Source organism: Syngnathus leptorhynchus, chromosome 1 (genome assembly GCF_054491065.1).
Source record: "Syngnathus leptorhynchus isolate UIUO chromosome 1, UIUO_Slep, whole genome shotgun sequence".
Taxonomy (NCBI): domain Eukaryota; kingdom Metazoa; phylum Chordata; class Actinopteri; order Syngnathiformes; family Syngnathidae; genus Syngnathus; species Syngnathus leptorhynchus.
Window position 1 is genome coordinate 12,231,898 of NC_141195.1, and position 27,516 is coordinate 12,259,413.

At 40.1% G+C, this 27,516-nt stretch overlaps 1 protein-coding gene across 1 annotated transcript in view; it reads right to left on the minus strand.

The window, feature by feature from the left end:
* The window catches only part of nphp4 (nephronophthisis 4), a 104,921-nt gene that overhangs the window by 55,799 nt on the left and 21,606 nt on the right, over positions 1-27,516 (minus strand). Inside the window, exons 5-8 of the mRNA XM_085919860.1 lie at positions 27,075-27,224; positions 24,982-25,118; positions 14,774-14,958; positions 12,860-12,995 (exon numbers count right to left, since the gene is read on the minus strand). Of these exons, the coding sequence (XP_085775986.1) occupies positions 12,860-12,995; positions 14,774-14,958; positions 24,982-25,118; positions 27,075-27,224 (608 nt within the window). The remainder of the gene's footprint in view (positions 1-12,859; positions 12,996-14,773; positions 14,959-24,981; positions 25,119-27,074; positions 27,225-27,516) is intronic.

Genomic DNA, 27,516 nt, shown 5'->3' on the forward strand with positions numbered 1-27,516 from the left:
TTAAACTTGGCAGCCATGTCCTCAATTGTCAAGAACAATTTAGTTAAATAGCACAATCCTGACTGTTTCATTCTAACAAGGACAAATGAGAGCTGTTTATTTCAAATCGATATAGAGCCTGAACTAACACACAAAAATATCATTCTTGCATTTAACATTTAGCTTATCATATGTGACACATTGTAGCACTGCATTAACATATTTCTAATGGCACATCCTTGTATTTGGCTCTATTATTTCCAGTATGAAACTCAACCCACATTTGGATGTGAAAGGCAAAAGTTGAATTTTGAAATTGCTGGAATCTGGGTTGTAACACTTTGTATGAATACATTTTGATGATTTAATAGTTCAAGTCTAGCCCTAACGTGCAAACAATGCCTTACTGGCACAATTGTATTTATTTCCACATTCTTCTGCAGTGCAAAAAAAAAAAAACCCCTGCATATTTTCCAATAATAATTAATTGTACAGTATTGGCTTTCTAAGCACAGCAAATAATTATTTAAACTGCAATTATTGCAATTACCCTCTGCATAGGGAACCTGCAATTTAGGTCACAGAGAGTTAAGGAAAGCTTTCCCATGGGTGAATACGATTCACAGTCTGCCTTGTTGCACCTATACTTGTATATTGAGAAAAAAAATCTTGGGAAAGTAAAGAAAAGAAAGAAAGAAAGAAAGAAAGAAAGAAAGAAAGAAAGAAAGAAAGAAAGAAAGAAAGAAAGAAAGAAAGAAAGAAAGAAATAGGGTGAAACACTTTTAGCTTTAAATCCTCCACAAGGGACCGCAAGCTTTTGCTGAATCGATTAATAAGCTGGTCAGCTTCATACAACTTTAATCAATCACAGGCACAATATACACTACAGAGCGACCCTGATAGTGGCCATTGTTCAAAACAAAGTGAAACCCATCATGGTTCACTCAATACCTTTAATTCCATTGAGTCCATTTTTTACGTGAAAACCATAATCATACGCTACAGGTCATCAGTCATATATAAAAAAAGCAACAATAAAAATAAAAAATAAAAAAACGTATGCCTTTGATGATCCTGACATAGATGGCGACATACATTCTCATATGTGCTGCTGTATTACAAATCTGGAAAGATATCATCACCTCTCTACATAAGAATGTTTAGACAAGCGGATGAGAAACATTTTACTTTGTCAGTCACAAGTAAAATGGGGAGCATCAGTATTTTTTGTTGACTCAGTAAAAGCTTATTCCACACTAGTGGAATAAGCTAGTGGAATAAGCTGCCAACAGAGGGGAAGTCAGCCCCAAGTATAAATATTTTTTATTCACACCTTTGGAGAAGGCTTTTTTTAAGCATTTAAAATCAATTTCACTGTCAGTTTAGAAACCTACTTTTTATTTCTTTACTTTGCTTTTGAATGCCCTTAAATATTTTGTTAGTGCATGTGCGTGATTGTTGTCTTGTACGTTCTTTTGAAAAAAATCTACATTTGTTAGGATAGTGGAGGCATGCAGATCAACTTATTCAAAAGAAAGTTTTTGACTTAAGGATTTCTATATATGTGCAATTTAAACCATTACGAGCCTAAGAAACCGTTTATGAATGTTATTTTTTCCCATTATAGCTAAAGAACACAAAGGAAGCACCCCCTCACGAGGAGATTTTTTCTCCATGGCCATTTCTTTGTTAATTAGCAAGATAATGCAAAACCTATTAAACAGATTCTCCCAAAGTGCATGTTTAGCACTTATTTTTCTTCTTTTATTTTGCCTTTTCCTGTGAGCAATGCACGGATCCAACCATTCATCACTGGGCAAGCTGGAGGTGGGGTACACTCTGGACTGGGTACCAAGCCCATCACAGAGCAGATAATAGATCGAAACAAGCATTCACACTCACATTTACACCAATGATCAATAAAGAGTAGCATACGGGTCTCTGGAATATGGAGAGGCGGTGGGGGATACCTGGAGAAAACGCACATTGGCATCCTAAATTTCAGACCTGAGAGGCTTACAATGCCAAACCATCTGTAAAACGCTTGAATCCTTACAACTAAACTTAGTTACTAACAGGTTTAAAAAGACAAAAGAACAGACATGCTGACTGAGTCAATGATAAATATCTATAGCCAGTTGTTTTTTGTGGGTACGTTAATGTGAACGGACCTATACAAAAGCGGGATGTTGAAGGTGGTCCAGAAATACTGTATTGTACAGGCCATTACGTAGATACTCCAAGGTATCCATGGAAACTACAGAGAAGCTATTCTCTTTATGTCATGCCTTGAGAACCATCACAAAGTTTCCTAAGCTCTTATTCTGTCTGTTTACATCTGATGAGACTATCCTGCGCATCACACAAATTAAGTGGCAGTGAATTGCAAATCAATATTCAATTCCTATGGAGAGTTTGTTCGCTTCAGACTATAATTTCACCCTTAAGCAGTAAAAGCACAACTCTTTCACTGAATTGGAAAAGTAGAAGCATGCAGCAGATCGCAGCAATGACTCAGTGAGAAGTGATTTCTGCTGTTCAATAAATTGGTTAGGGATTAATATGACACTGTATGAAATACTCCACATGCATGTTTTCAACATAATATAGATCTATTTTTTTATTGTTACAGTTCAAAAATATTATGCTACACAGTGAAACCTGTAAAATTCCTAAGGAGCCCGATTAAGTCATACATGTCAAGCATAGCAGAAAAGAAACCTTGAGCAACGTGACTGTCTAGCACACGAGCGATCATTCACCCTGTATTATTCAATGAATATGGTACTGTGTAGGAGTTATTCGGGGGAAGAAATGCTGGCTGAGCTCTATGAGAATGCGAGACAAAGCACCAATCGGGAGTCCTTTCTACATGGTTGCCTACAGCATTGGAGAGAGAGCTTTTACTGTCCTACACTTATCGCACATGTTCAGTCGCCGATCATCAGAATGAGAAAAGAGTTTTATGTTCAATACTTGCTAAGAGAAAATAAGTAAGGATATGAAGGCCAAAAGGGGCTGTGAGCTAATCTTAACATTTTCATAACTACATCTCTTGAAAACAGGGGTGTCAAACTCATTTTTTACGCAGGCCGCATTGTAGTCATAGCTTCTTTCGGAGGGCCATTATGACTGCCAACCCAAATAAATGTATGAGCACCTCATATTATAAAAAGCTACAACTTGTTTTCAAATCAGACGAGTAAAAACATTTAAAACAAAATTTAAAAGAATATATTATCAAAAGTGAAGACAATTTGCAATTCCAGTAATGCCACGAATTTGATGCACAATTTGTCTTCGCAGGCCACATAAAATGATGTGGCGGGCCGTATCTGGCTCCGAGCCTTGAGTTTGACACCAGTGCTTTAAAACATGCATTACATGTACATCCATGACTGAGATCAAGCAAGGAATAACTTATTCATAATCAACTTAGGGGATCTCTCAGAAGCTGTGTATTCACATTGAAAAGAAAAGACAATGGGGGAAAAGAGAAAGAATATCCTTTGAGAAGAAAAGCTTATAGCGGCACGAATCCGCTATCCATTTCAACGCTTAGTTTTTGTACTGGGGAACGATGTGATCTACATATGAACTGCATAAACCTCAGAGAGCTTGGGGTATGAAACAACAGGATTAAAGGAATCTCACAGGGACTGTTTACTTGTGGTTTCAGTAAATAAACAGGGATAAGAGTTTCATTCAAAATGGGGTTAAACTCACATGCAGGCATGTAATCCATGCGCACACAGTCCACGGTTAGTCACACACAAAAGCTGGAGGATGACATTGAGAAGTTGCGCGAGTGGAGGTGGTGTTTAATGGCATTGTGATTTAAAAAGTATACTGTAAAAGCCAGCTCTGATGCTCGAACATGTTGGCTTGAAGGGTTTGACACATTCACAAAGTAACTCTAAAAGTCTCATTTAACAATGCCAGATGCAGACAGCTTTCAATCGTTGTTTGTAGCAGTAAAATACACTCAGTATTGGGCATCATCATCTGTTACTTTAGAGCAGAGATGAGAGGCAGCCAATTATGTGCAAGTCAAGTCATTAACTAACTAATTTCACTCCACTACAAAAATAAAATATAAGCTAATGAGTTATGGTATAACAAGTTAGGTTTAAATAGCTGTCACAACAGTTAACTCAATGTTTTGATGCAAGGAACGTATCTTGTATTACGTTAATGTGAATGGCCCTGCATATACAGTACTTACATGCATACATATTGTTGGAATAATCTCGGGGGAAGCCTTGGCCTGCCAGACCAGGAGGCCTTATCTTTATGAGTTTACGACTCTCCTTGAAAACTAAATGCTTTCTATTTGGTTCAAGGAATGTCTTTTGATCCCCGTCAGCCTTATGTTTCCTTCCTGTCCTTATGTTACTTTTGTGTTTGTTTTGTAAGAGGCCTTCACTAACAATGAGCAGAGCTTCTTTGCATAGGCGAAATGTTCTTTGTTCAGTTTAAAGGGACTTCATTCCTTTTAGTTAACTGTAGCTTTGATTCATAGATTGTAGATGATCAAAACTGGTTATATACAGTTTGAAGTAGTCACATTAAAGTTATCCCATATTTACTCAATGTCCGTTTAAGGAACTGTATGCCAGTTACCTTACATTTACTTAATATGTGTTGAAATGTTTAAGTAGGGCTAGATATTATTATTATTATGTGTTGTGTTACTTTACTAAGAAGATAAACTTAGCAAGGGTTTAGTTGCATTGTTCCACAGGTAAGCGACATTCAACGTGCTTCAAGTTATCTGATCACAGTCGAGGAGGAGTCGGCCACTCATGGAGAGGACAACTGGTTGGGGGAAGAAAGCAGACTCTGCAGTCCCAATGCGGGGGTCGAGGGCCGACAAGTGCTAGATCACACTACACTACATTCCTTAGCTAATCAGCGTTGCTACAGCCACTATCTCCCCTCCCTTTAGTGTAGCAACGCCTCTGTAACCAGGGCAACCAAAACATTAAAAAGAAGAGCACGTGGAGGAGGAACCCAGAATTGGTGGAGATTGTAACTGAGCTTCCTTTCTCTATCGTTCTCCTCGCGAGTAAACTCATCCTCGTTGTCTTCTCCTCTTCGTTCCAGCATGTGATTTAATGTCTGATCATATTTAGACCTAACACATATATATACACACGTACATACATACACACGTACATACATACATACATTCGTACATTCGTACATTCGTACATACGTACATTCGTACATACGTACATACGTACATACATATATACATACATACATACATACATACATACATACATACATACATACATACATACATACATACATACATACATACATACATACATACGTACATACATACATACGTACATACATACATACATACATACATACATACATACATACATAAATTCTATTTTAACAGTCATAAGTTTTTACTCAGCAGAAAAGGCCGAAACTTTTAATAGTGCATGGAATTGGGGAGGAATCGGAATAAAAATAACAGCCTATGGCAAAAACAGAGAAGCACAAATATTTCTCATAAAGTTACACTAAAAACAATAACAGGCAATGTCACTGCTCATGTAATTGCTCCAACAGGCAAAACATTTGCAAAGGGAAGAATCCATTAATCTTGTTTGCAAATGTAAAACACAGTGTTTGAAAATTCTTGGAAAAATAAAATCTATGTTTCAAAAACTTGCCAGGTTGTAAATAAAGACTTAAGATCTGTGACCTGGAGCCAGGCCCCCTCAAAAAGTCATCAAACTTAAGGAGGAACATAAAGGACAATGGGAAAATGGAGGAAAACCATCCAAAGGTGGCAGACTGTGAATTTTGAGTCTAACACAGCTGAAATTCCATTTGTCCCTGAAAATGGGAGGAAGAGGGAGGAAAAGTCATTAAAGGGTCCAATATTCACCATCTACAAGGTCAAGTACAAGTTGTTCCCGAACTCCAAAGTGACAGTATTAATGTTAGATATAAAACTTTAGGGATGGAGCTGGTTGCATCTTTTGAAGCAGAAAAGAACTATAGTTCCAGCTTTGTGTTGGATAAAATGATAAGACACAATGCAACAAAGAGTTTCCTAGAGCACAGCGTGAATTAATCCTAAATTAGGAGGATGTGAGCACTGATGGGAGACTGGGCCTGACAGTTATTACTATTACCGCATGTCTGTTGGGTTTTTCAAGTCATTATTTCAGCCCAGAAGACTGCAGTGGGCACCAGCCCAGGGCTCCTACTACTGTACTCATAGTCTCCACAATGAGAAGCCCTGGAGGGGGGGAGCCAACTCGTGCTGAGATGATTAACTTAAGAGCACTAAACCATTCACATTTTCATCCATCTGCATGAGTAGCTCAAATGAACCCGGCAGGCTATACTGTGCTGGGAAAATTAGACTTTGCTTTCGATCACGGCTTCAAGGAGACGCTTTTGCAAGGCATGTTTAATGTTTTCACTTCATTAGAAGTTTTGGATCTTGAAAACTTAAAAGAATTGGAAATACAGAATCAATATAATGACCCCATCTACAATCACCACTGAGATCTTTTAGGAAAATACATGAAAATTAGAAAAAGTCAGATACAAATTAAAGGGCTTTTAATTTCTATTTTTAAACCCTCCTTACAGGATTTTGGAAATCATGTCCAGATCTCCCATCAAAATTCTATACTACATGAAATATTAGTAAGAATCACAGTGAATACAACATTGCTGTATCCTTAGGTGGAAAAATAAGATAACATATCTAAGGTCTGTCACTGCAATCAAGCGGGAGCTGGAGCACGTCGCAGTTTTGACGCCATGTTTTTCTTCAAGTGGTGCTTAGCAGTGTTTTATTTTTGTCACCTGTTATTGCTTTTCTACCGGTTGCATTTATTGCTGGTCATACGTCTTCGCCAGCCGGAAGTTTTATCTTGTGTTATGCCAAATTCAAGTGACTCATCATAGCAATTGTGCAAAAGGGGCGCACTAAATCAGTAATTTATCTTACACAATCTGCACCAAGTAAGGTGAGGAAATGCCAAGGCTACAACTCATGTAGACTGTAGTGAGGGTCCACAAGTTTTAACCTGATATAAACGCAAGCTACAAAAGCAGGTAAATTTGCAAGCTAATAAATAAGTAGTTAGTCGAGCAATTGGAAAACGAGAGGAAATTAGCACCAAAAGGCCATATACAATGTTCTTTTGCCTTAAAACTGCCCAAGGGACAGACAAGTAACAGTGGAAATTGATTTTTCACCAGATGTTCAAGCCTTGTATGGCTCCAAAATGCCACCAGCCACTTTGTACAACTGCCGTTATCTTTCAAGTCGGGATTTAAGATCCTCGGGAATGCGAGCCCGACCTAAGTGTGCGGTGACCATTCACAAAGCAGCGATTCCATATGCAAACCTTATTGCCACTGTCTGTCTAGCTTCTAGGGGAATGCATTCGTCTGGAGAAAGATGGCACTGCTGGCAGATTGTGACAGGGTACGACTCACTCTGGGCCTATCGTGAGGGGAGATTGATGTACTCCTCGGTGGGGGGAGAGTCTGACATTCATTTTAATTAGGCAGGCGAAATATTGTCTCTCCGGCATATATATAACCTCCTGTGCCATGTAATTCAACTTTTCCTCTTGATGTACAATAGGAAAAAAAAGTGCCCTGGGGTAGGACTGACCGCCGAGGAATGAGCTGCAAACAACTAAATATAACACTTCCAAATCCTGATGACATTACCGTGCTTAAGCTGTTTGATTAACATTTAATTAACATTTACATGGCATTTCACATCAGAGACACAAAATATAACATTTTTCTTTGAATATGAGGTCAACAACACTGGGAGATGTTTGTGGGGGATGCAGTAAGATACGATGTGGTCAAGAAAACCAGGACAAAGATGGGATTCATGGGTTGGGGGTAATCGTAGAGTAAACTAGGCTCTTTATTTGAGCATGTTATTGCAGGAGCATTTCACTCAGCAAATATCATTAAGAGCTGCAGGGCCCCCACAATCACTGTGTTTACACACACAACCAAGAACATTTTGCACATTTTTCGGAAAGTGGTAATACCATACCGCAATGTACACAGCATGTTACTGACACCAGCCAATTAAAACGTGGCCCAGAGGAGAAGCTGTATACGGCAACACCTTTAATAAACTTCGCCACTGGCCGTGTCACTGCATCCATATCCACAACTACATGTGTGTCCATAAACCAATTGATCTCTGCTATCTGTGCTGCAAAGGAACGTTAACAGGAATGTATGCATTTAATTAGGGTGAGATTCATTGATGGAATTAGTTTCTTATTCTAAGTCTGTTGTAAACTGGATATCATGGGTGTAATGATTTAAATTTTGGTGGACAATAACTTGGTTCACTCACGCGAGTGCACATGGCTCAGCTCTCACACTTGTGAATGTTGTTTGTTACAATATGTCCTATGTGTAAAATCCAATACTGCAGAGTATAGTCTGCCTTTTGCCGGTGATTTACGAAATGGAAGGACAGAACTTAAATTGTCACATTTGTATTGAAAAGGTGCTTGTCATGCTACAACTACTGACCTGTTACAGCTACACTCATGAAATAGAGTAAGGTCTTCCTGGCTGCCGAAATGAGTGCCAATACGGTTGAATTCAACATTACAAAAACATTATAACGTGTCATTCAGGAGGTTGGAATAGGTTGTTACAGTTGGCTTATACATTTGAAAAGATGGAGGAAGCTCTACGCATCAGGTGCTGTATTTAGACTTGTTCCTTCATTTGTTTTTTCTTTCTTTGGTTCAAACAAGTTTCTGAATTTGTTTAAGTGCCTTCCTCCTGACTCTCTTTGAATGCCCATTTCACTTCATGTTTAAACATCATTTCGTGGCACACAGTGAAAAAACATTTAGCTTCTATGATTTTTTTTTACACTTGCCTTGAAGCATAATGTCTGCAGCAACACAACACAGTTTTCCGGCAGTGATTCATTGCGCAAATCACTCAATTATATTAAAATTATGTTCTGTTGCCACCCGAACGTTTTACTTGGAATTTGTCATTTATAATCAAAACCAGACTGATATAGAGGACGACGAATTTTTGCTATTCAGCGCACTCAGTGAAAAGAGGCTCGAGTATTCAGCCGACTGATGATTCTGTTTTCTTTGTGTTGTAAGGCTGCCTTGTATAGCAAACAAATGATCGAGATATTGCTCTCAGTCCCAGCTCAGTAAAAGGGCACAATAAAGAGGAGTTTAATAGGTCACATAATAATGCTTGGGCTTTCTTATACAGTAATCAGTAACCAAATGTGCCGAGCCTCAAATCTAGTCAGGGTTGAAGGTGAACATATGATGTGCTTGACAGGCACATTCATTAATGTTTGCTCAAATGAAGAATCCATTTTGACAGGCATCAAAAGCTGTCATCATCCAAGTTTGAGAGAGTGATGTTCTGAGGAAGGAACTTGCTAGTCGCTCAAGCACAAAAGAGAGAAATTAAACAAAGTGGACCTTTGGAATAGAGGTCAAACAACTTGCATTTGACATTAAATTGAACGCAAAAAAAACAACAAAAAACTATGTTTCTCAGTCCATACGGTTTCTTATTTCTTATGACGTTTAAAAAGGGTAAAATAGATTAGAAGCCCAAAAGGAAAATGATAATGAAGACGATAGAATGAAAAAGAAAATTGTTACTCCTCAGAGAAATCATGACACATTTGTTTTTGTTTTACGCGGGAAAAGAGGTATACCACCATTTATACTTGCATGACGATCAACAATGGTAAAGTGTAAGGTGGAATTGGAACCACAAAATAGATCATTTCCATTATTTCTCCGTGAAATAAATAATCCAGTTTATTTTTCCGCACTTGTGTACCCTTAGCTTCAAATCCAACAAAGTGGAGGCAGTCACTCCTTCCTTTTCTCAAAACTTTGGATGAGTGCAGCTATCTCCTTGCCCCATGGCAAATAGATTTTTGGCAAAAAGACAGAAAGTCACAAGCTAGGAGTATCTCCTGCCTCCGTTTATCTTCCAGGGTTCCATTAGTGATGAGCTAATGAATGTCATCAAGAGCAAAGCAGACAGCAATACACACCAACCTTTTCACTAAGACCACATACAGTGTGATGTAATTGATAGGCAGCATCAAGCACAAGAGTAGGAAAACACTTACTTAGACATTAGTGACACATTCTCACGCTAAGTGCAAAGACCTCATCATATCATCTGACATGGAATGATAAAACCAGGGAAGGCAGCCTAGATGCAGAAAAAAAAATTACGAGACACAGATGAAACAAACAACAAGAACAAGACAAAAGAGAAACAGAGCAGGAAAAACATGAGCCAAAATTGTGAAAATGAAATAACAACAATCACACAGTGACGAGGTCAGACTACACATTGGAGCCGACGGAAACGTCCCAAACGGTCACTGTTGTAGCTGATTATGAGTTGGAAGTGTCGTATTCTGTGTAGTGGCATAATCAAAGACTGCTGATCTGGAATCTTGGACGCTTCAGGACCACCACACAGATGTGTCCAAACATTTTTGGGAGGGAACAAGGATTTCTACATAGTGTGACATGTCTTACATGGCCCCATAACTTGTTTTTAGACATTGACCATGACAGTGACAGAGTAAAACGCTCATCACTCTCTGACCAGCACACACTAGTTCTCTTTTCTGCTCAAAATATTGGCACTCACCAGGAGCGTGCAACCATTTTAATGGTAAATTGTTTTTTAATATAAGAACCTAAGGATTTAACTTTTTTAATTTAATGTATTGCTCAACAAAATGACAATAGAGGCATTATAGTCTCTCCTATACTCCATCCATCCATCTTCTATACCGCTTGTCCCCACGGGGATCGCAGGTGTGCTGGAGACTATCCCAGCAGTCATCAGGCAGTAGGTGAAATCGGAAACCGAATCGTTTGCCAGCCGATCGCAGGGCACACAGAGATGAACAACCATCCGCACTCGCACTCGCACTCAGACTCACACTCACACCTAGGGGCAATTTGGAGTGCTCAATCAGCCTACCAAGCATATTTTTGGTATGTGGGAGGAAACCGGAGTGCCCGGAGAAAACCCACGCGGGCACGGGAGAACATGCAAACTCCACACATGGGGGGTCGGAGTTTAGGGTTAGGGCGGACGTGCTAACCAGTGCGCCACTGAGCTGCCCCTCTCCTATTCTGTTTTAATACAATGGTATGTGCTATTCTGTTGTGATTGTAGAACTTTTTTCGCTGTTCCCCAGCATTCGCAGATCTAGTGTACGTTTACAATCTTTATATTTTTTCGTATTTATTTATTAGTTTAATAATACCTCCATTCAAAGCTACACAGCACAAACAATTCAACAATAATAGAGCCAGCAGCCAATACTCATCACCATTATTAAGTCAATTGGACATTGACTGAGTGGCCTTGGAATGCAATCACTAAGTGAATTGCTAGTCTGTTGTACATCGGCAAGAAAACAGCAGCAAAACATAGATTGTGTCAAATGTTGAGGCTTAAAAACACATTTCCAAATTGCCTTGATTGGTATTTGATGAAGTAGTAGTGGCAATCAGAGCCAGTCCCGTGCCATATTACAAAGGTTTCAAGCAGCCTGAAGTACTGTTGCCTGCCCTGAAGGCAGAGCTCAGCTCAGTCCCTATTAAAGCAAAAAAAAAAAACTGTCACATCTGTCACAGCACAGGGACATGAAGAATGTCCCATCGCACTTCTCAAGGTAGCTGAGTGACACATGACATTTTTTGCATCAGGTTGACACCGTGCAAGCTTTATTGTCAAAACTCAACGTGAACCTGAGTGTGATTTCAGGCATCACTCACATCATATCTCCAGAAGGGAGCGCTTATCTTGCGCTTATCAGTCCACAGTACACCCAAGGCAGACTGCTGATTAGAAACACAACACATGCATACAGCAATACAAACACTCCACTCGCGCACAAGGCAAATGATTCACACAACCTAAATGATGCACCTGTAATGTCACTTAAATGTCCAGGCCTTGGAAAGTCACAATGGTGAAGTCAAATGTGTTGGGATTGCATCTCTTTTGCTCACCCAGACAATCATTATTTACAAAGCAATTTTGTGATGTACTGTAGACTACAGTATTCATTTTAATGCTCTCCGCTTTGAGATATATCGTATTAGAGACACATTGTCATTTTTGAATTGTGTTTACACCTCATCTGCAAATCTAACGTTGCTATATGGAGGAAGGGAATGTGGAGCACAATTTTAAGACTGTTCATAAAAGCTAAAACACTGACTTCTCTCTGAAAAGCGAGCTAGGAAAGACAAAGGTTAAAGAACTGAAATGCCAGTTGATATATTAGAGCCGGTCGCAATATTCATGTGCTACCCTTTTCGGGAAGATACTGACGTTTATTTACTCCGATCAAAAATGAAACACTTATTCATATAAACTCGTTTGGAGTGGAAGATGTTGACAGTTGGAATTTACTCACAGAGGACAAGTTCGCCAACATGAGAAAATGGCATTTAAAAAAAAAAAAAGTCCTAATGGATGCAAGTTAGGCCAGTTTGTCTTCATAATTGTGGCCTTCTGCTAATTATCTCCGTATATCTTTAGAACATTTTAGTTTGCTGGCAGCAAAAAAAAAAAGAGGTTAGCAAAATCAAGTACTGTAACTCAAATTTATGCCACTAATTTTATTGCCTGTCAACACAGTTTAGTTGATACACCAAAAGAGCATCAATTGGTCAAACTGCACATAAATATGTAAACGAATGACTAATGTAACCTGTCAAGTGAGGACAAGTTCTGTTCCAATATTTTTCTTATTTATTGTCTTTAAGTGTGCGCCATAAATACGGTGCATTTTTATCCCTCTTACCATTGTCTCTCGGACAATTGGAGCAGAGAAGACATACTCCAGCTGAAAGACAACTGCTATAGCTTGGTGATTGATCAGCCTGATCTCCAAGTTGCTGCGAAGGCCGAGCATCTGGGGGGCCAGTGAAGCTGCCGAGCTGAGGATATAAGCCCCCACATCACACACACACACACACACACACACACACACACACACACACACACACACACACATGCAAGCACGCGCACACACACACACAGAGGCATGAAATAAAGGTGTGCCAGCCAATGAAACGAACAAGTGATGATGCACAACCATTGAATTAAATGACAACAGGTCCCTTCATTTAATACAGCTCCAGTCATTTAAAACATAAATCTTTGCATTGAAGATTTGACACTTCTTTCCTCAGTGTACCTTGGGAATGAAGTGGTATACTGCGTAAGATGTGGTACAGCACTCATATTTGCCAGTTACAGTTTGCATTGCAGCCTTAGGCAAGATTAAATAGTGAGGTTACGTCAAGCAACATTTGCCTTTTTTACTACATAAACCCCAGAATGTGATGCTGACATTCATTATTATTATTATTATTATTATTATTGATCCATCCATTTTCTGTACCACTTTGTCCCCACGGGATTCACAGGCAGCAACCCAGCAGTCTTTGGGCAGTGCACACAGAGACGAACAACCATCCGCACTCGCACTCACACCTAGGGGCAATTCGGCCTACCAAGCATGTTTTTAGGATGTGGGAGGAAACCGGAGTGCCCGGGGGAGAACATGCAAACTCCACACAGGGAGGGTCGGAGGTGGAATCGAACCGGCACCCTTCTAACTGTGAGGCGGACGTGCTAACCAGTGCGCCACCGAGCCGTCCCTTATTATGATTATTATTATTATTAATATGATTATTAATATTATTATTAATATTATCCAACCAGCCGTACCGCTTGTCCCTACGGGGGTGCTGGAGCCTATCCCAGCCATTATCGGGCAGTAGGCGGGGGACAATGGTTGCTGGCCACAAAGACAAAAAAACATCCATGCACGCACTCACACCTACGGGCAATTTGGAGTGCTCAATCGCCCAACCAATGTTGGCATGTTTTTTGGGATGTGGGAAGAAACTGGAGGACCCGGAGAAAACGCAGGCACAGGGAGAACATGCAAACACCAGACAGATAGGGCCGGAGGTGGAATCTGACCTGCACCCTTAGAACTGTGAGGCGGACGTGCTAACCCGTGACACTGGGCTAACCCGTGTGACACTGTGCTACCCTATTACTATTATTATCATTATTATTATTATTATTATTATTATTACTATTATTATTATTATTGCTATTGGTTTCTCATTCTGATATGTGGAATCAGAAGCTTACCAGTAATAAGTATCATTTTATGGATTACAAACATACTTTGATTACAACAATACTGACTCATTCACGTAACATTGCCGACCAGCGATGGGACTCAATGAAAAAAATAATCTGAGAATCAGATCATAATTATTAGTTAATCACATTCAAATTTAAAAAAAGGACACAGAAACTGATTTTTGAAAAAAATAGGCATTCAGGTCCACAAAATGTGCAAATTTACACCGTTGTCTATTGTCTAAGCAAGTCAAGATAAATGCATTAGTCTGTGGGCTTGTACTCTATTGCTGCGTTACGTCAGCATATTAGCATGTTTTCATGAGTGTTGACAGCACACAACCCTTTGTCTTTAGAAAATCCATGGCGAAAGGTGTGGGCACACTCTCTAACGCATTAATAGCTCTTTGTACTTGCCTCAGCTATGAGGCCTTCAATAATACAAAAGATTTTAAAAAAGCGCCGAGGGGAATCCTCTTACATATTATTGCCCATCAATTTCACTGACAAAGAAATGACACCTGTTGTTATGTTATGTAAAAGTTTTACTCACCTGTCCTTGGTCTGGGTACTCTGTTTGGAGACGCTGTCTGATCGTCCTTTGATCCCTGAGTATAAGGGCTCCAGTACCATTATTTGAGGTGTATCAATGAAACACCAGCCGTTGTGAACCCCTACATGAAGCCTTCTTTCCTGGATGACAACCGTCTTGAGTGAGCTTTCTTGGGTCGACTGTTGCTGTAAAATAAAGAACCAAAGTAGACAGTAACTAACAGTTGAATAAAAACATCATCTACTCGACTACTTCTCCTTTGAAGATGTTCATGCAGAGGACTAATTTCTAACCATATTGGCATCACTGCAAAAACATCCTGTACGTCAACGTGCGACATACTCTCCGTGCAATTTAAAGTTGATCTTCGAATGTCAAACACAATTTGCTGCGGGGTGCTGGCGACCTCCTCCAGGAAATGATGAAACTAGAAATAATAATTGCCAAGGTCAGCGAGTAGCTGTCATGAATATTTTATTAACCATATTGGTAACTTTGCTCACCCAGTGTCTGCTGGGACAGGTTTCTGCTCTCCCTTGACCATTACAAGAATAAATGTTTCAAATGGACAAGTGTAAAACTAAGTACCTCAACAGCCAAACTTTGAGATCTGATCAGTCATGCTTAGCATATCATTCTGTGAGATGAGAATTGAATAAATGCCAAGAAAACACAAAATGTTGATTAGAGGTCTGTAATGTTACAAGTGACATCCCACATGATGGCACAGACTTTGGAAATCACAGTGGTAGGAAATCCTAAAAAAGTTGGATGTGTTGTATAACACGATTTCAGCTTGACCTCACCAAGCAAGGAATAAAATTGTGCGTCTGTGTACGGCAGAAAGGGTGAATTCGAGCAAGATGTTTTTTGAGCAAGATGTTTAAAATAACGAGTAAAATGTCATGTGGACAGGCGCAGGTAGAGACCGTGACTGTATCTCCATTATGTTCCCAAACAAATTTATACAGACTGACTGTCAACTTTCAACCCAGAGTACTCAGCTCCCCTCACCTTCAACTTCTCTGCACTTCAATGTCTTCTACTCCCACACTCTACCTGCATCCTTCTTTTCTTGCCATTAGCTCTTCCTGTCCCTCTTGCTGCTTCAGACTTCTCCACATCCACCCACATCTTCGCAATCAAATTAGCATTTCAAATCCTCCCCTCTGTCCTCTGTGTCTCTTCCAAGAAGCAATAGCAAGGTCCTATTTGCCTTGTTACTCTACAAACTAGATAAAACATGTCTTGTTTTCTTGAAATATACAGCTCTGCTTTGACAGTCTCCATTATTCCTCCCACTATTTACAAGTAACTACCCTTGTCTTGTTAGCGCTGCTCATCATCTTACCGAGCAATGGTTGAGTGTCCAAAATTATTCTGTTATTTGGGGACACTGGATTTGGTCCTCTTGTCATAACCGCGACTGATGCTTTCATTTAACTTCTTCCATTAACACCTCTTATCGCAAGTTCTGTGGCGGTGAGAGAGAGTCAGGCAATCAAAATGGATATGCCAAGGTTTCATAATGAATACCCAGCAGGCCTTGTCTACAGGGCCACTGCAGTGCCTTTTGTCAGAGTTGTCTTTTCATTTTGTTATATGATGCGGTGACTCACCACCTCAGTGCTTCATGGTACGTATGGGCTGTTTAAAGCATGGCAGCTCTCATTTGGCATTGGGGGTGTTATGTAACTGTCTTCCAGCTGGATCGCATAGGGTAGGCTCAATCCAATTAATGTTTTTCACCTTTGCCAAGTGCCAGAGCTAAACTGATCGCTGACAGGAGACTATAGCATATATATCAAAACAAAAATAGCTAGACTGAACATACTCTCGGACTGGGCCGCTAATCAGCTGAGGTAAACAATGATAGACAAACAACTTACGGACTCCCTTGGCAGGACGTTACTACACAGATGAAACAAAATTCAACTGAATACATCACAATCCTGGTTCTGAAATGCTGATAAGATTTTCCAAAAATCAATTAAAGCACTTTATTCCTTAACTTCTCTGAGGTTGGCAGTTGCTGCTAAGGTTTCAGTTTGCACAAGACATGTATTGCATCAAATCATGTGTTGTATAATTTTTAGCACCCCTGCTGTTCAAGCCTCTTTTGCCAACAAAACCGCGCCTAATCTTTTTTATTATGTTTCACAAGATGGGAGAATACAGAAAGAAGGATCTTTCGACCAGTCGTCTTTGCTTAGTCACTCAATTATCCAGTGACCTGGGTCCTCCTCTTGAGCTCACTCCACAGATGTTCAATGGGGTTGAGGTCTGGGAACTGAGATGGCCATGGGAGGAGCTTGACTCTGCGTCTGGTGAACCAACCATGTCTGCGATTTTCAGAATGAGTGTGCTTTTACAATAAAATAGAATTTACTTTAAGGCTTTAACACTTCTTAATCAGGGGTGCCAATAATAATTTAGCAGGTTTTCTAAACACTAGGGCATGCAACTGCAAACTCACTAGAATTTTAACTTAAAATCATAGTCATATTAATTTGACTATATTAAAATAGTTTGCATAAAACAATAGAACAAAATTAATTTTGATATAGGATCTTTAAGATGCTAATATATAGGCATATATTGCTCCCCCCCCAAAAAAATGCAATTTAGAAGAAGGTTGGCATACAGTCATGGAGAAAAATTAAGAAACCACCCATGTTTCTTCAATTTAATCTTCAGTTTAAAAGTACATGTGTTTGGTCCAATATAAGAATGTAAAAAAACAGCACATGTGAGTTGGTTTCAGAGCCTATTGAGATTTGTTCCAAATGTTTTTTTAATAATGACAAAATTAACCTAATAAGTTCTTAGTTTGGCGTTGTCCTCCGAAAAAGTTTTCTTCAAGGCATTGCATGTTTTCTTTTGTGTCAGTCATTTGATAATCATTTAGTGGCACCTGACATTAAAATGAACAAGAAGTTGAAACAAGATGTTCTTTTTTTTCTAGGGCTATATTTTTATGGGCATACAAGTGTGCTTGCAGTGACATCTGGATTATAATTAGGATTGTGGGTTTCTAGTCTATGAGAGGGAAGATAAGAGGAAATGCTGTTCCTCACCCAAGTAACAGAACTGCAACGAAGGAGTTTTCATATGACAACAATACTCAAAGCTGTTTACAGGAAAACATCAATTAAAACACTCGTGTTCCATTTTATACTCCCAATTTTGCTCCTTCCAATCCCCATCCTTTTTAGTTCGTCATTTATTTCACCACTTTTCTTCAACACTTCATCTGTTTCTCTTCTCTCTCCTGACGCGCTCTGGCTTCAACCATTGCAGAATTTTTCCTCCCTTGCCCGCAATATGAATATTTTACAGCTAAGAAGCTTAAAGGGAACAATGAAATGGACTCACAGCTCCTCAAGTTAAATTGTACTCTATTTCAAGCGTCAAAAAAGGGCAGCTTTTCAGAGTGATGAACACACAGGTGGCACGCGGTTGCGTCCGTCTTAATGCCCACGCTTCACAGACACAAACACACACACACAAGTTTGTCGTCTCCTGCTTTGGTGATATCAATGCACAGACTCCTGTCAGTAGCTCTGGACCCAATCAATCCGGTCCCTTTTGCGTTCGGGCTGAGCACTTAACAATCGAGGCGGAACAACTGAAAAAAGTCGTTTGGGGCTGAGGTGACTAAATGATGTTAGTATCATTGAGAGGAAAAGAAAAAGGGAAGCTGAACAGTACACATTCGTAGTCTTAATGGGGCGGTTTGTTTACTTAACAAGAAAACAAGGGAATTACAGACATTTGTGGTGGGATATTTGTGTTTAATTAGAAAAGTCATTCTTGTGTGGACGTAAAGAAGGGAATTTAAATTACGCGAAAAACCATAGAATCGCTGTGAGAAAAAGAGAGAAATACTGTATTGATAGAGAAAAAAGTCCGGCTCGGTTGCGCACTGGGTAGCATGTCTGCCTCACAGTTAGGAGGACGCAGGTTTGATTCCACCTCGGGCCCTCCCTGTGTGGAGTTTGCATGTTCTCCCCGTATCTGTGTGGGTTTTCTCCGGGCACTCCGGTTTCCTCCCACATCCCAAAAACATGCTTGGTAGGCCGATTGAAGACTCTAAATTGTCCCTAGGTATGAATGCGAGTGCGAATGGTTGTTCGTCTCTGTGTGCCCTGCGATTGGCTGGCAACCAGTTCGCGGTGTCCCCCGCCTACTGCCCGATGAAGGCTGGGATAGGCTCCAGCACGCCCGTGACCCCGGTGGGGACTAAGCGGTTCAGAAAATGGATGGAGGGCTAGAGAAAAAAGCAGGTATGGCAACTATGCACATGGCTTCTTGCCTGTATCAAAAACTGCTCTGCCTGACATTATATTGGTGTGGCCTTGAAGACTCAGCAAAGTTGTCACGGTTGTATTCCTACATTGCGGAAGAGCAACCCTGGGACGTTTTTTCAAAGCACAGAATCCTATGAAACATTTGTGACTCTTGCAATCATCACAGATGTCTGTCCATGAGCTAAGGCTACGCAGAAAAGGTGTTGGTGCTTTTCCTTGACACGCTGTATAAAATCGAGGGGGAAAAAAGTAATTTGCGAACACATTGCCTGTTTAACTAGAGCTGAAATCAATAGATTGCCTCACCCATGTATAAAAGAAGAGGTGACTCAGAGGATAATTACATCTCGTCTTGCAATATTATATTCCCTTTCCTTTATGATTATCCAAATTAGGCGGGGGAGGCGGGGGACAATGAGTCAGAGTGGACCATGTTCCGCACCTCCATTTTTGAGCCAGCCGACCGGAGCTGTGGCCATAAGGTCATCGGTACCTGTCTTGGCGGCAATCCCCGAACCCGCTGGTGGACACCAGCGGTAAGGGATGCCGTCAAGCTGAAGAAGGAGTTCTATCGGGCCGTTTTGGCCTGCAGGACTCCGGAGGCAGCTGACAGGTACCGGATGGCCAAGCAGAACGCGGCTTCGGCGGTTGCTGAGGCAAAAACCCGGGCGTGGGAGGAGTTTGGGGAGCCCATGGAGAAGGTTTGATATATACGTTTTTTGGGGGGGGGGGGGTAAACTTTTTGCTATGTGCGGAGAGGGTGAGAGAGGAGTGCAATTTTGCCTGCGTGCATTTTAAAGGGAACACTGGCCCAAATGATGAATGGAGAAGTCTCTCTGACTTTTTGGGGAACTTTTTTGAAACCTTTTACCAACTGGAATCAGTTGACAGCACAGCTGAAATATAATGACCAATACAAGGCGTGCAATTTATATATATAATGTCTTTACATACTATACTCACCTGTACATATCCAGCATCTACAAAGTTCCTACAAACAGTACACATTCTATATTATGTACTGCTCAGTCAAAACGTTAAAATAATCTACTTTATTGTGGAGCCCTGACTTTTATCTAACATAGAAGTGGAACTCAATCATTTGGGAAAGTGACTGGCGGCGTGCGTGCTCGTGTACATGCACACACGTATGTGTTGCTACCCACACTGTGGATGTTTGCGCCCCCATGTTGAGCGTGAGTCATCCATTGCGAGAAACAGAGGCAGCATCATTAGCATTCTGCTCTTGTCCTCCCACCTCCCTACTCCTTAACACATTTCAACTGCCACAGCGGTTTGAGTAAATCGCTTTTGCCCAACTGCTGAAACACTTCCAAGAATCAGAATCGGACGCTGCATTTTCAGGTTTTTTTCTTTAACCCATTTAATTACATGCAGGCATGTTATGTTTAATATTATCCACTAAATATTTTGCCATATAAGTCTTTTCATTGTTACTTTTTAGCGGATTTTATGAAAGAAAAAAATGGTGTTCCTCATGGCATGCGTTTGAGGGTCCAAGAGCAAAAGTAGAGCAATTATGTTATCTAAAAGCGTAACATCAGATTTGTCACCAAAGTTTGAGACCCTAGAGGGCAATATTTTATCGGCAGTTATTAAGCCTGTGTGCCAACATTCTGAGATGGACAATTTCAAGATTAATTGATTGACTGATAAAAACAGCAAGACATCAGTTTTCACAATTTTCTTTCTACTGCAGGATTATGAAGATGAAAATAACACGATCAGTCCCAATTTTGATCACATGATTGGGTCAGGACAACTTTACTCATGACCCTCCCAACCAAAACAGTGACCTGAAACAAAGCTGCCATGGCCACTGGTAGCATAGTGCAAAAGTTATAGATTTAAGAGTTTTTCTACATTTCACCAAGACTTGAAAAAGTCTGTATTTAACAACTATTTTTAAAATATATCTATAATTATCTTAGTAGAGTTAAAATACTGCTGTTGCTAAAATATGATACACAATTTTCTAGAATTTGTTTGGGAAGCAGAGGCACTTTATGAACTAAGGAAGACAGCAAGACTCCAGCGAGTCAACGCATTTTACATTTTTAAGAGGAACCTCATGGTCCTGCACTTTGAAAAACCCCTGCTCTGCGCCATCAAGATGTGTCATATAGAGTAGCTGGTTGTTCCGAAAAACTTCTTTCCGCCGTGTCAGTTACGAGGTTACATGCCTTACTATTACAAAGTGGCACTCTGCCTTTTACTCTTGAGCCAGATATAATGAAACTGCCTCTCATTTCTGGGCGTTTTCTACCTCCATTTTCTATTTTATAGAAGTTGCACCTCTGCTGGGGCAGTCCTACTTTGAGGGAGTTTTTCCTATTTTAGGACAAATGAAGAGTTCCTGGAGCTTTGTTGGCAGTCTTTCTCCATTCATTAAATCAGCCTTGGGCGTTTTGTTCTGCCTCCGGCAAGGCACCAGTCCCTGTGTGCTCCTCACCCCCCTCTTCGTTATCGTCTGTTCTTGCTCTCCGTTTGATCATGAGCCAAGATGTTACTTAATTTCTGACACAATCGCACGCCTCTTTACCAAGAGTAACAGATTTTAGCTGAGACGTGGGCGAACCATTGCTACGGGATGTTTAAGGTGATGATGTCACCTCTGCCATGAGAGGTCAAACATGCTCAGGGTGTGGGGCAGATGAATGTTAATGTTAGTTTCTTAAAAAAAAAGAGGTCAGTGCGTGTTTGCAGAAGTTCAAGACCATGGCGCAAATTAGCCATGTGCTCATTAAAAGGCATTACAAATTCATAGAGTGGATGCAGATGTCATGAAATGTACAAAATCTAGGACACTGGCTACTGTATACAATATGTGCTAGCAGAGATAAGTGTAATAAGAAGCCAGTGTGATAGTTTCTCCACTAAAAATAGACATACTTATGGGGAGATTATGTGAGGTCCAGGCCTGTATGGCAGACTTGCAGGAAGCCTGAAGGATCCATCTCATGATGTACATGTACCCGCCACCCTATTCCTGCTTTTTTTGCACCAAATTTTTACACACTGACAACGAGTCAAAAACATTTACACGCATTCACTGACACAACTAAAAAAAGTGAGTTGGCGGGTAAGGCGACAGCATCACAAGACAGCTTGATGACAATCCAGTGGGAGTCACACTTCAAAAGGTCACACACTTTTTCTCTCTCTATCCGCATGTATTTGGCCCTCACACATGCACACTCATACGCAGTTTAATTAAAAGCTGCGATCGACGTGACTTCTGCTTGTAATAACACCTCTCATAGATGCGAGAATGTCGTCACAGTGTTCCGATAAAAATGAAAAAGCATAAATTATCTGCGAAGGGCACGATGTTTGTGATGTCCTACAATGCACGTGGTATACAATGGAAGACAAAAAAAGATGATCGCCAAAATGAGAAGCTTATTCACATGAGTGTTGCCACACAGTGAAAATGAGAGTATTGTAGCAAATCTTTTGACAGACTGTATAAGATATGAAAGCAGTAATTTGATAACCCACAAAGGGTTGGGTTAGCAATTATAATTAGCAAAACCGCTAAAGTCAAACACGCCTTTGGGTATGACATTTTGTCAAATTACGCTCTGATTTTCAAACCGCTACTGTGGACAATGACGTGGGAGACAGCATGGAACACCTCAGGTCCTTCGCGTGACTTATATTCAGTATGCATCAAAGGAACGAGTGTTGAACTTTTTCTTTGTATTTCAGTACTGCAAAACAAAGTCTACACTCAACAAGGGGTTTTAGTGAAGCAAACTCCTAAATTGATATAATGGGTAGGTAAATTCACAACTCTGCCACCATCCATATGCATTTAGCGCAACGATATTTTCCAGACCCACCTACTCAATACAGGTGAAAATCTGATAGAGATCGTCTACTCAGTAGGCCTCTCACAAACATTACATTGCAGAAATATAAAAAAATTGTTAACGCCCACTTTTTCAGTAGGCGAGCGACTTACAACCTTACCATGATCTACCTACAAAAAAGAAACATTTATGAATGTACAGAATTCCGCACAATACGTACATATTGGTGGAGCTTGCATAACTGCATGAATCCATATTGCAAAATGCAATTGGTGTGCATATTCCACTTGAATGTTACTGTGATGACTTGCCCTGACTAAAATCAGCCAGGGATGCACAGTCACTGCTGATAGCAAGCCGCAAACACACCTCAAAACTTCATAAGTCATGGCGGAGCGGTACTGGGACTTATCAAACCCTAGAAAATGTTGGTCTATATTTGCCTTCTTTGATGTAGCCATAGTACATCAGCAGATGAGGCGAATGCAGTTTAAGAAAATATATCCTCCCACTCTGTATATAGAAATACTTGATCCCTTAATAGTTGTTAATTTTTGTTATTAGCTTTAGAATAGACAAAACATAAAGGAAGTAACTGGTCTGATAGTTTTGTGGCAGATTGCGCCATTTTATGTCCATGCCCGGTGACGATTCTTTTGCATTGATTACAGCTCTGCTTAACACAACCTGTAGGTCCTTTGCAAGCTTATAATGGAAAAATATAATGGAAAGGTTAGTTATGTCATGGCTTCACTGTTATATCAGCACTTTTCTCTCCGCAACCTCTTCTTTTTTCCATTTTTTTTTGGTTCCTATTTTCCGATGGAATACGTGACGTTACTGCAAATAAGCTTGATACAAAGAAGAAAGGGACAATATTGATAACTAAAATATACATTTGGATGCAAAATAACATTATGTATGTATGCTCGATTCTGCAGTCGTACAAGAATAGCAAGGCTACTTTTTCACATGTCAAATATGATAAAGCATCTGGTTTCTTTGGAGCCCAACAAGGAGAGAATACATTACTGTAAGTCACATTTCATTGGGAAGTAATGTGCGATGGCAGCTATCAAAAAAAAAAGAGAATTGTGTTTGCAGATTGTATAAATAAAGACTGAGATAAAGGAAAGTGCCAGGACGGAGAAAATAATCCTTATAGAGGTGTGTCAAGGCTATCACGGTTATGTTTAATTTGACAAATGTGCCTCGAAACCATTAAATATTATCAGTGTACGTGCATGAGTATCATAAAAGCACATTTCAAATATGCATGTGCAAGAATGTTTGCTAATTGTTGGTGAAATAATGTTGAAATCATCCATCCATCCATCCATTTTCTGAACCGCTTAGTCCCCACAGGGGTCGCGGGCGTGCTGGAGCCTATCCCAGCCGTCATCGGGCAGTAGGCGGGGGACACCCTGAACCGGTTGCCAGCCAATCGCAGGGCACACAGAGACGAACAACCATCCGCACTCGCATTCATACCTAGGGACAATTTAGAGTCTTCAATCGGCCTACCAAGCATGTTTTTGGGATGTGGGAGGAAACCGGAGTGCCCGGAGAAAACCCACACGGGCTCGGGGAGAACATGCAAACTCCACACAGGGAGGGCCGGAGGTGGAATCGAACCCGCACCCTCCTAACTGTGAGGCGGACGTGCTACCCAGTGCGCCACCGAGCCGCCATGTTGAAATCATTCAAACCAAATTTTATTCGGAACAACCATGACAGAAAATTATTACACGTAAAACTTCGAAAATTCTTTAACTAAATTTACATATATATAACCTCGTTTGTAAATTTGTACCCATCATTAGGGTCAGAGTCAATTTTGTTGGTATTGGTGCATTTGATCGCAATTTAAAATAGAAAATCCCATTCAGCTTTTTTTAAATGTGTTTGCAAAATGTTACATTGATGGAGCTCTCAATGACCTCTCATGTTGGGTGCCCAAACAATAAAATGATCATTTAATAGGTGATTTGTTCCAGTTAACACCAGAGTGGCATGTGAAAGGTGGATAAAGGCCAAGCATGTCATGGCGTAAAGGCTTTACCGTGTTCTGGCAGTCGGCATTGATGAGCTGTAGCAGCTGACTCTCGAAGGCCTCTAGGGATGGCTGGAGGCTGATTGTCAATCTGCTCAGGGTGAAGGGTACCATCTTGAGCAACATAGGTTTCAAGAGTGCATCCCCTGTTGACAGTGAAAAAACTAGCATCAAAGTATGTTTATTCCATTTGCATCTCTCGGATGTCCTTCTTTGCTTCGAAGAGCATTCCAGCTTCGCTCTGGGCACTTGCCCTCTTCACTGAAATCAAACTCTGCTATCTTGGATTGCAGTTCAAAAACAATGTTACAAAATAAAATGGAAGTTCCAAAAGGGAAGAATATTTTATGTGAATTATGACTCATTTATTCCTAGAAAAGCTATTCTGGCAAAGCCCGATTGGTGCTCTCCGAAAGCAGGGAATAAGATCAGAAAATACATGATTCCATGTTACAGTCATCCCAGCACAACTTAAATGTGAGCACTATCTAAGAAACTAATCAGGACATTTGCTTAATGTTTGCTTCCAGAAACATTTGCAGCCTTACTTACCATGAATCCCAGAGATAGTTCGATAAAATTCTCCTCACTGTTTTAACCTTTACAAAGTTGACACTTTACTTGTTCGTATTCTCAGAAGTTAGGAGAAAAGCTGCTTTTATGTCTGATAACCTTTAACACTTTGTCTCAAGATGACATATTGCTAAAGTAAGTGGATTCATCGGTAAGTTAACACTGTGGTCATGCAGAGACAACCGGGAAATTGACAAAAGTACAGACAACCATCAAAGATAATACAATCATACGTTTTTTTAGATGAGAACTAAAAGAAAGTCTAATATACAAAATGTTATTCTGTACCAAAGTGTCATTTAACTAAGCAACTTTTTTTTTTTTTTTACAAAGTAGGGTACAATCACAAGATTTGCACTCAGTCAGAGAATAAATTGGTAGTTACTTAAACTTTAGAGACCTCGTGTCTAAATGGATTGATATAACACAAATTCAGTAATAAACAGACTGATAAACAGGGAGACTCTTCACTTTTTCTGCGGCCATAATTTTGCTCTTCACAAAAAGCACAATTACAGAATAATGATTGGTCCTTCTGCTTTTAGTTGACCCAAACCACAATTATAACAATCCTTGGCTGCGCAATGTAATCTCATGAGTATTTACTAGTAGAAAAAAAAAAACTTTTGGGGAATTTAGGGTTGGGGGATTCATGTTACCACGATACAAAAATCTTCTGAGTGACTGCTCCACTGCAGTGCTGTGTGCGAATCCAAAATACAGATAGAAATGAGTGATGGTTTTCATTTGGCTAAAGAGAAACACAGTACACAATCGCACCTCTCAGACACAACACATCAAGCCTGTGATTTTGATCTCTTCAGGAGTAGTAAATGTAACCGTGGAGCATTTGATTGCCACTTTTGTCTTGAGAACACGCGTTTTGAATGCAGTGTGAATATCAAGCTGGAGGAGTCTTAAAACGCAGCTTCGGTCTTCCCTGCTCGCAGAGCCAGAACATAACGAGGATTAGTCTGTTACCAGACCTTTCACAAATTCCCAATGATTGCAGCTCAGTACTGCCATACTTCATTGCATTCCCTCTGAGTAACTCACTCCCACAGCACTTTTGACATTTCAAGTTCTGATTGAAAAAAGTTCCCAAAGAGGACAGAGGTATAAACTGTTTAAACGTTTTAACAATAGTAGCTCCTGAAGTTTATTTTGTAACTTTCAGCCTGTACTTATGTGATTCAATTTGAGTTGATTAAACAGCAAAAACAAAAATGACTCTGTTCTTTTTCCTCAGTACATTTTACAAAAATAGCCCCAGTTGCTCTAAAATTATGGCAAATATTTGAGTTTTCCTGCACCCAACCCCCAAAAATATTTTCTCACACACTTCGTGTTGTTTGCCATTATTTTTAGTTCAAGGGCAGTTTCTAAGTTTTCGTGTCATTACCTTGACACATGACTGGTTTAACTTTGTGGTTCTTTTGATTGCATACCAGCTAGTTAATTAAAAATAAACTCAGGAAAAATGAGGACCTCCACGTGAAACATTATAGCCTAAAAAGAGGATAATTTACCTCTTGGAGAAGGTGCAAGTCCAGGAATGTTCTCATTGCTTGACACGAGGACATTTTCTGGAAGGAGGTGCATCATGGAAGCCAGTGCAGGGTCTCCTTTGAGCACACATTCCAAATGTGTCTCATTAATAGCTTTCAAATGGTCACTGTCTGCCAACACAAAGAATTGGATACAGTTCAACTAGTGTATGTATAGAATTTCTAAAGACACAGGGAAACTGTGTTATGATGAATACATAACAATTACTAAATAAAGTAAACATCCTTTTGCCCATCTGTTTTTTTTTAGTTATCAGACTACTTCCTGGTTCATGGAGGATAATAAATCGACTGTATGGTGTTATTATGGTTCTCTGTGGTGGACAGTTCCATTGGTGCCATGATGACTCAAAGGGAAAATAACAACCTTGTAGCTCATACAATGTATTTCTTCCTCGCCTTC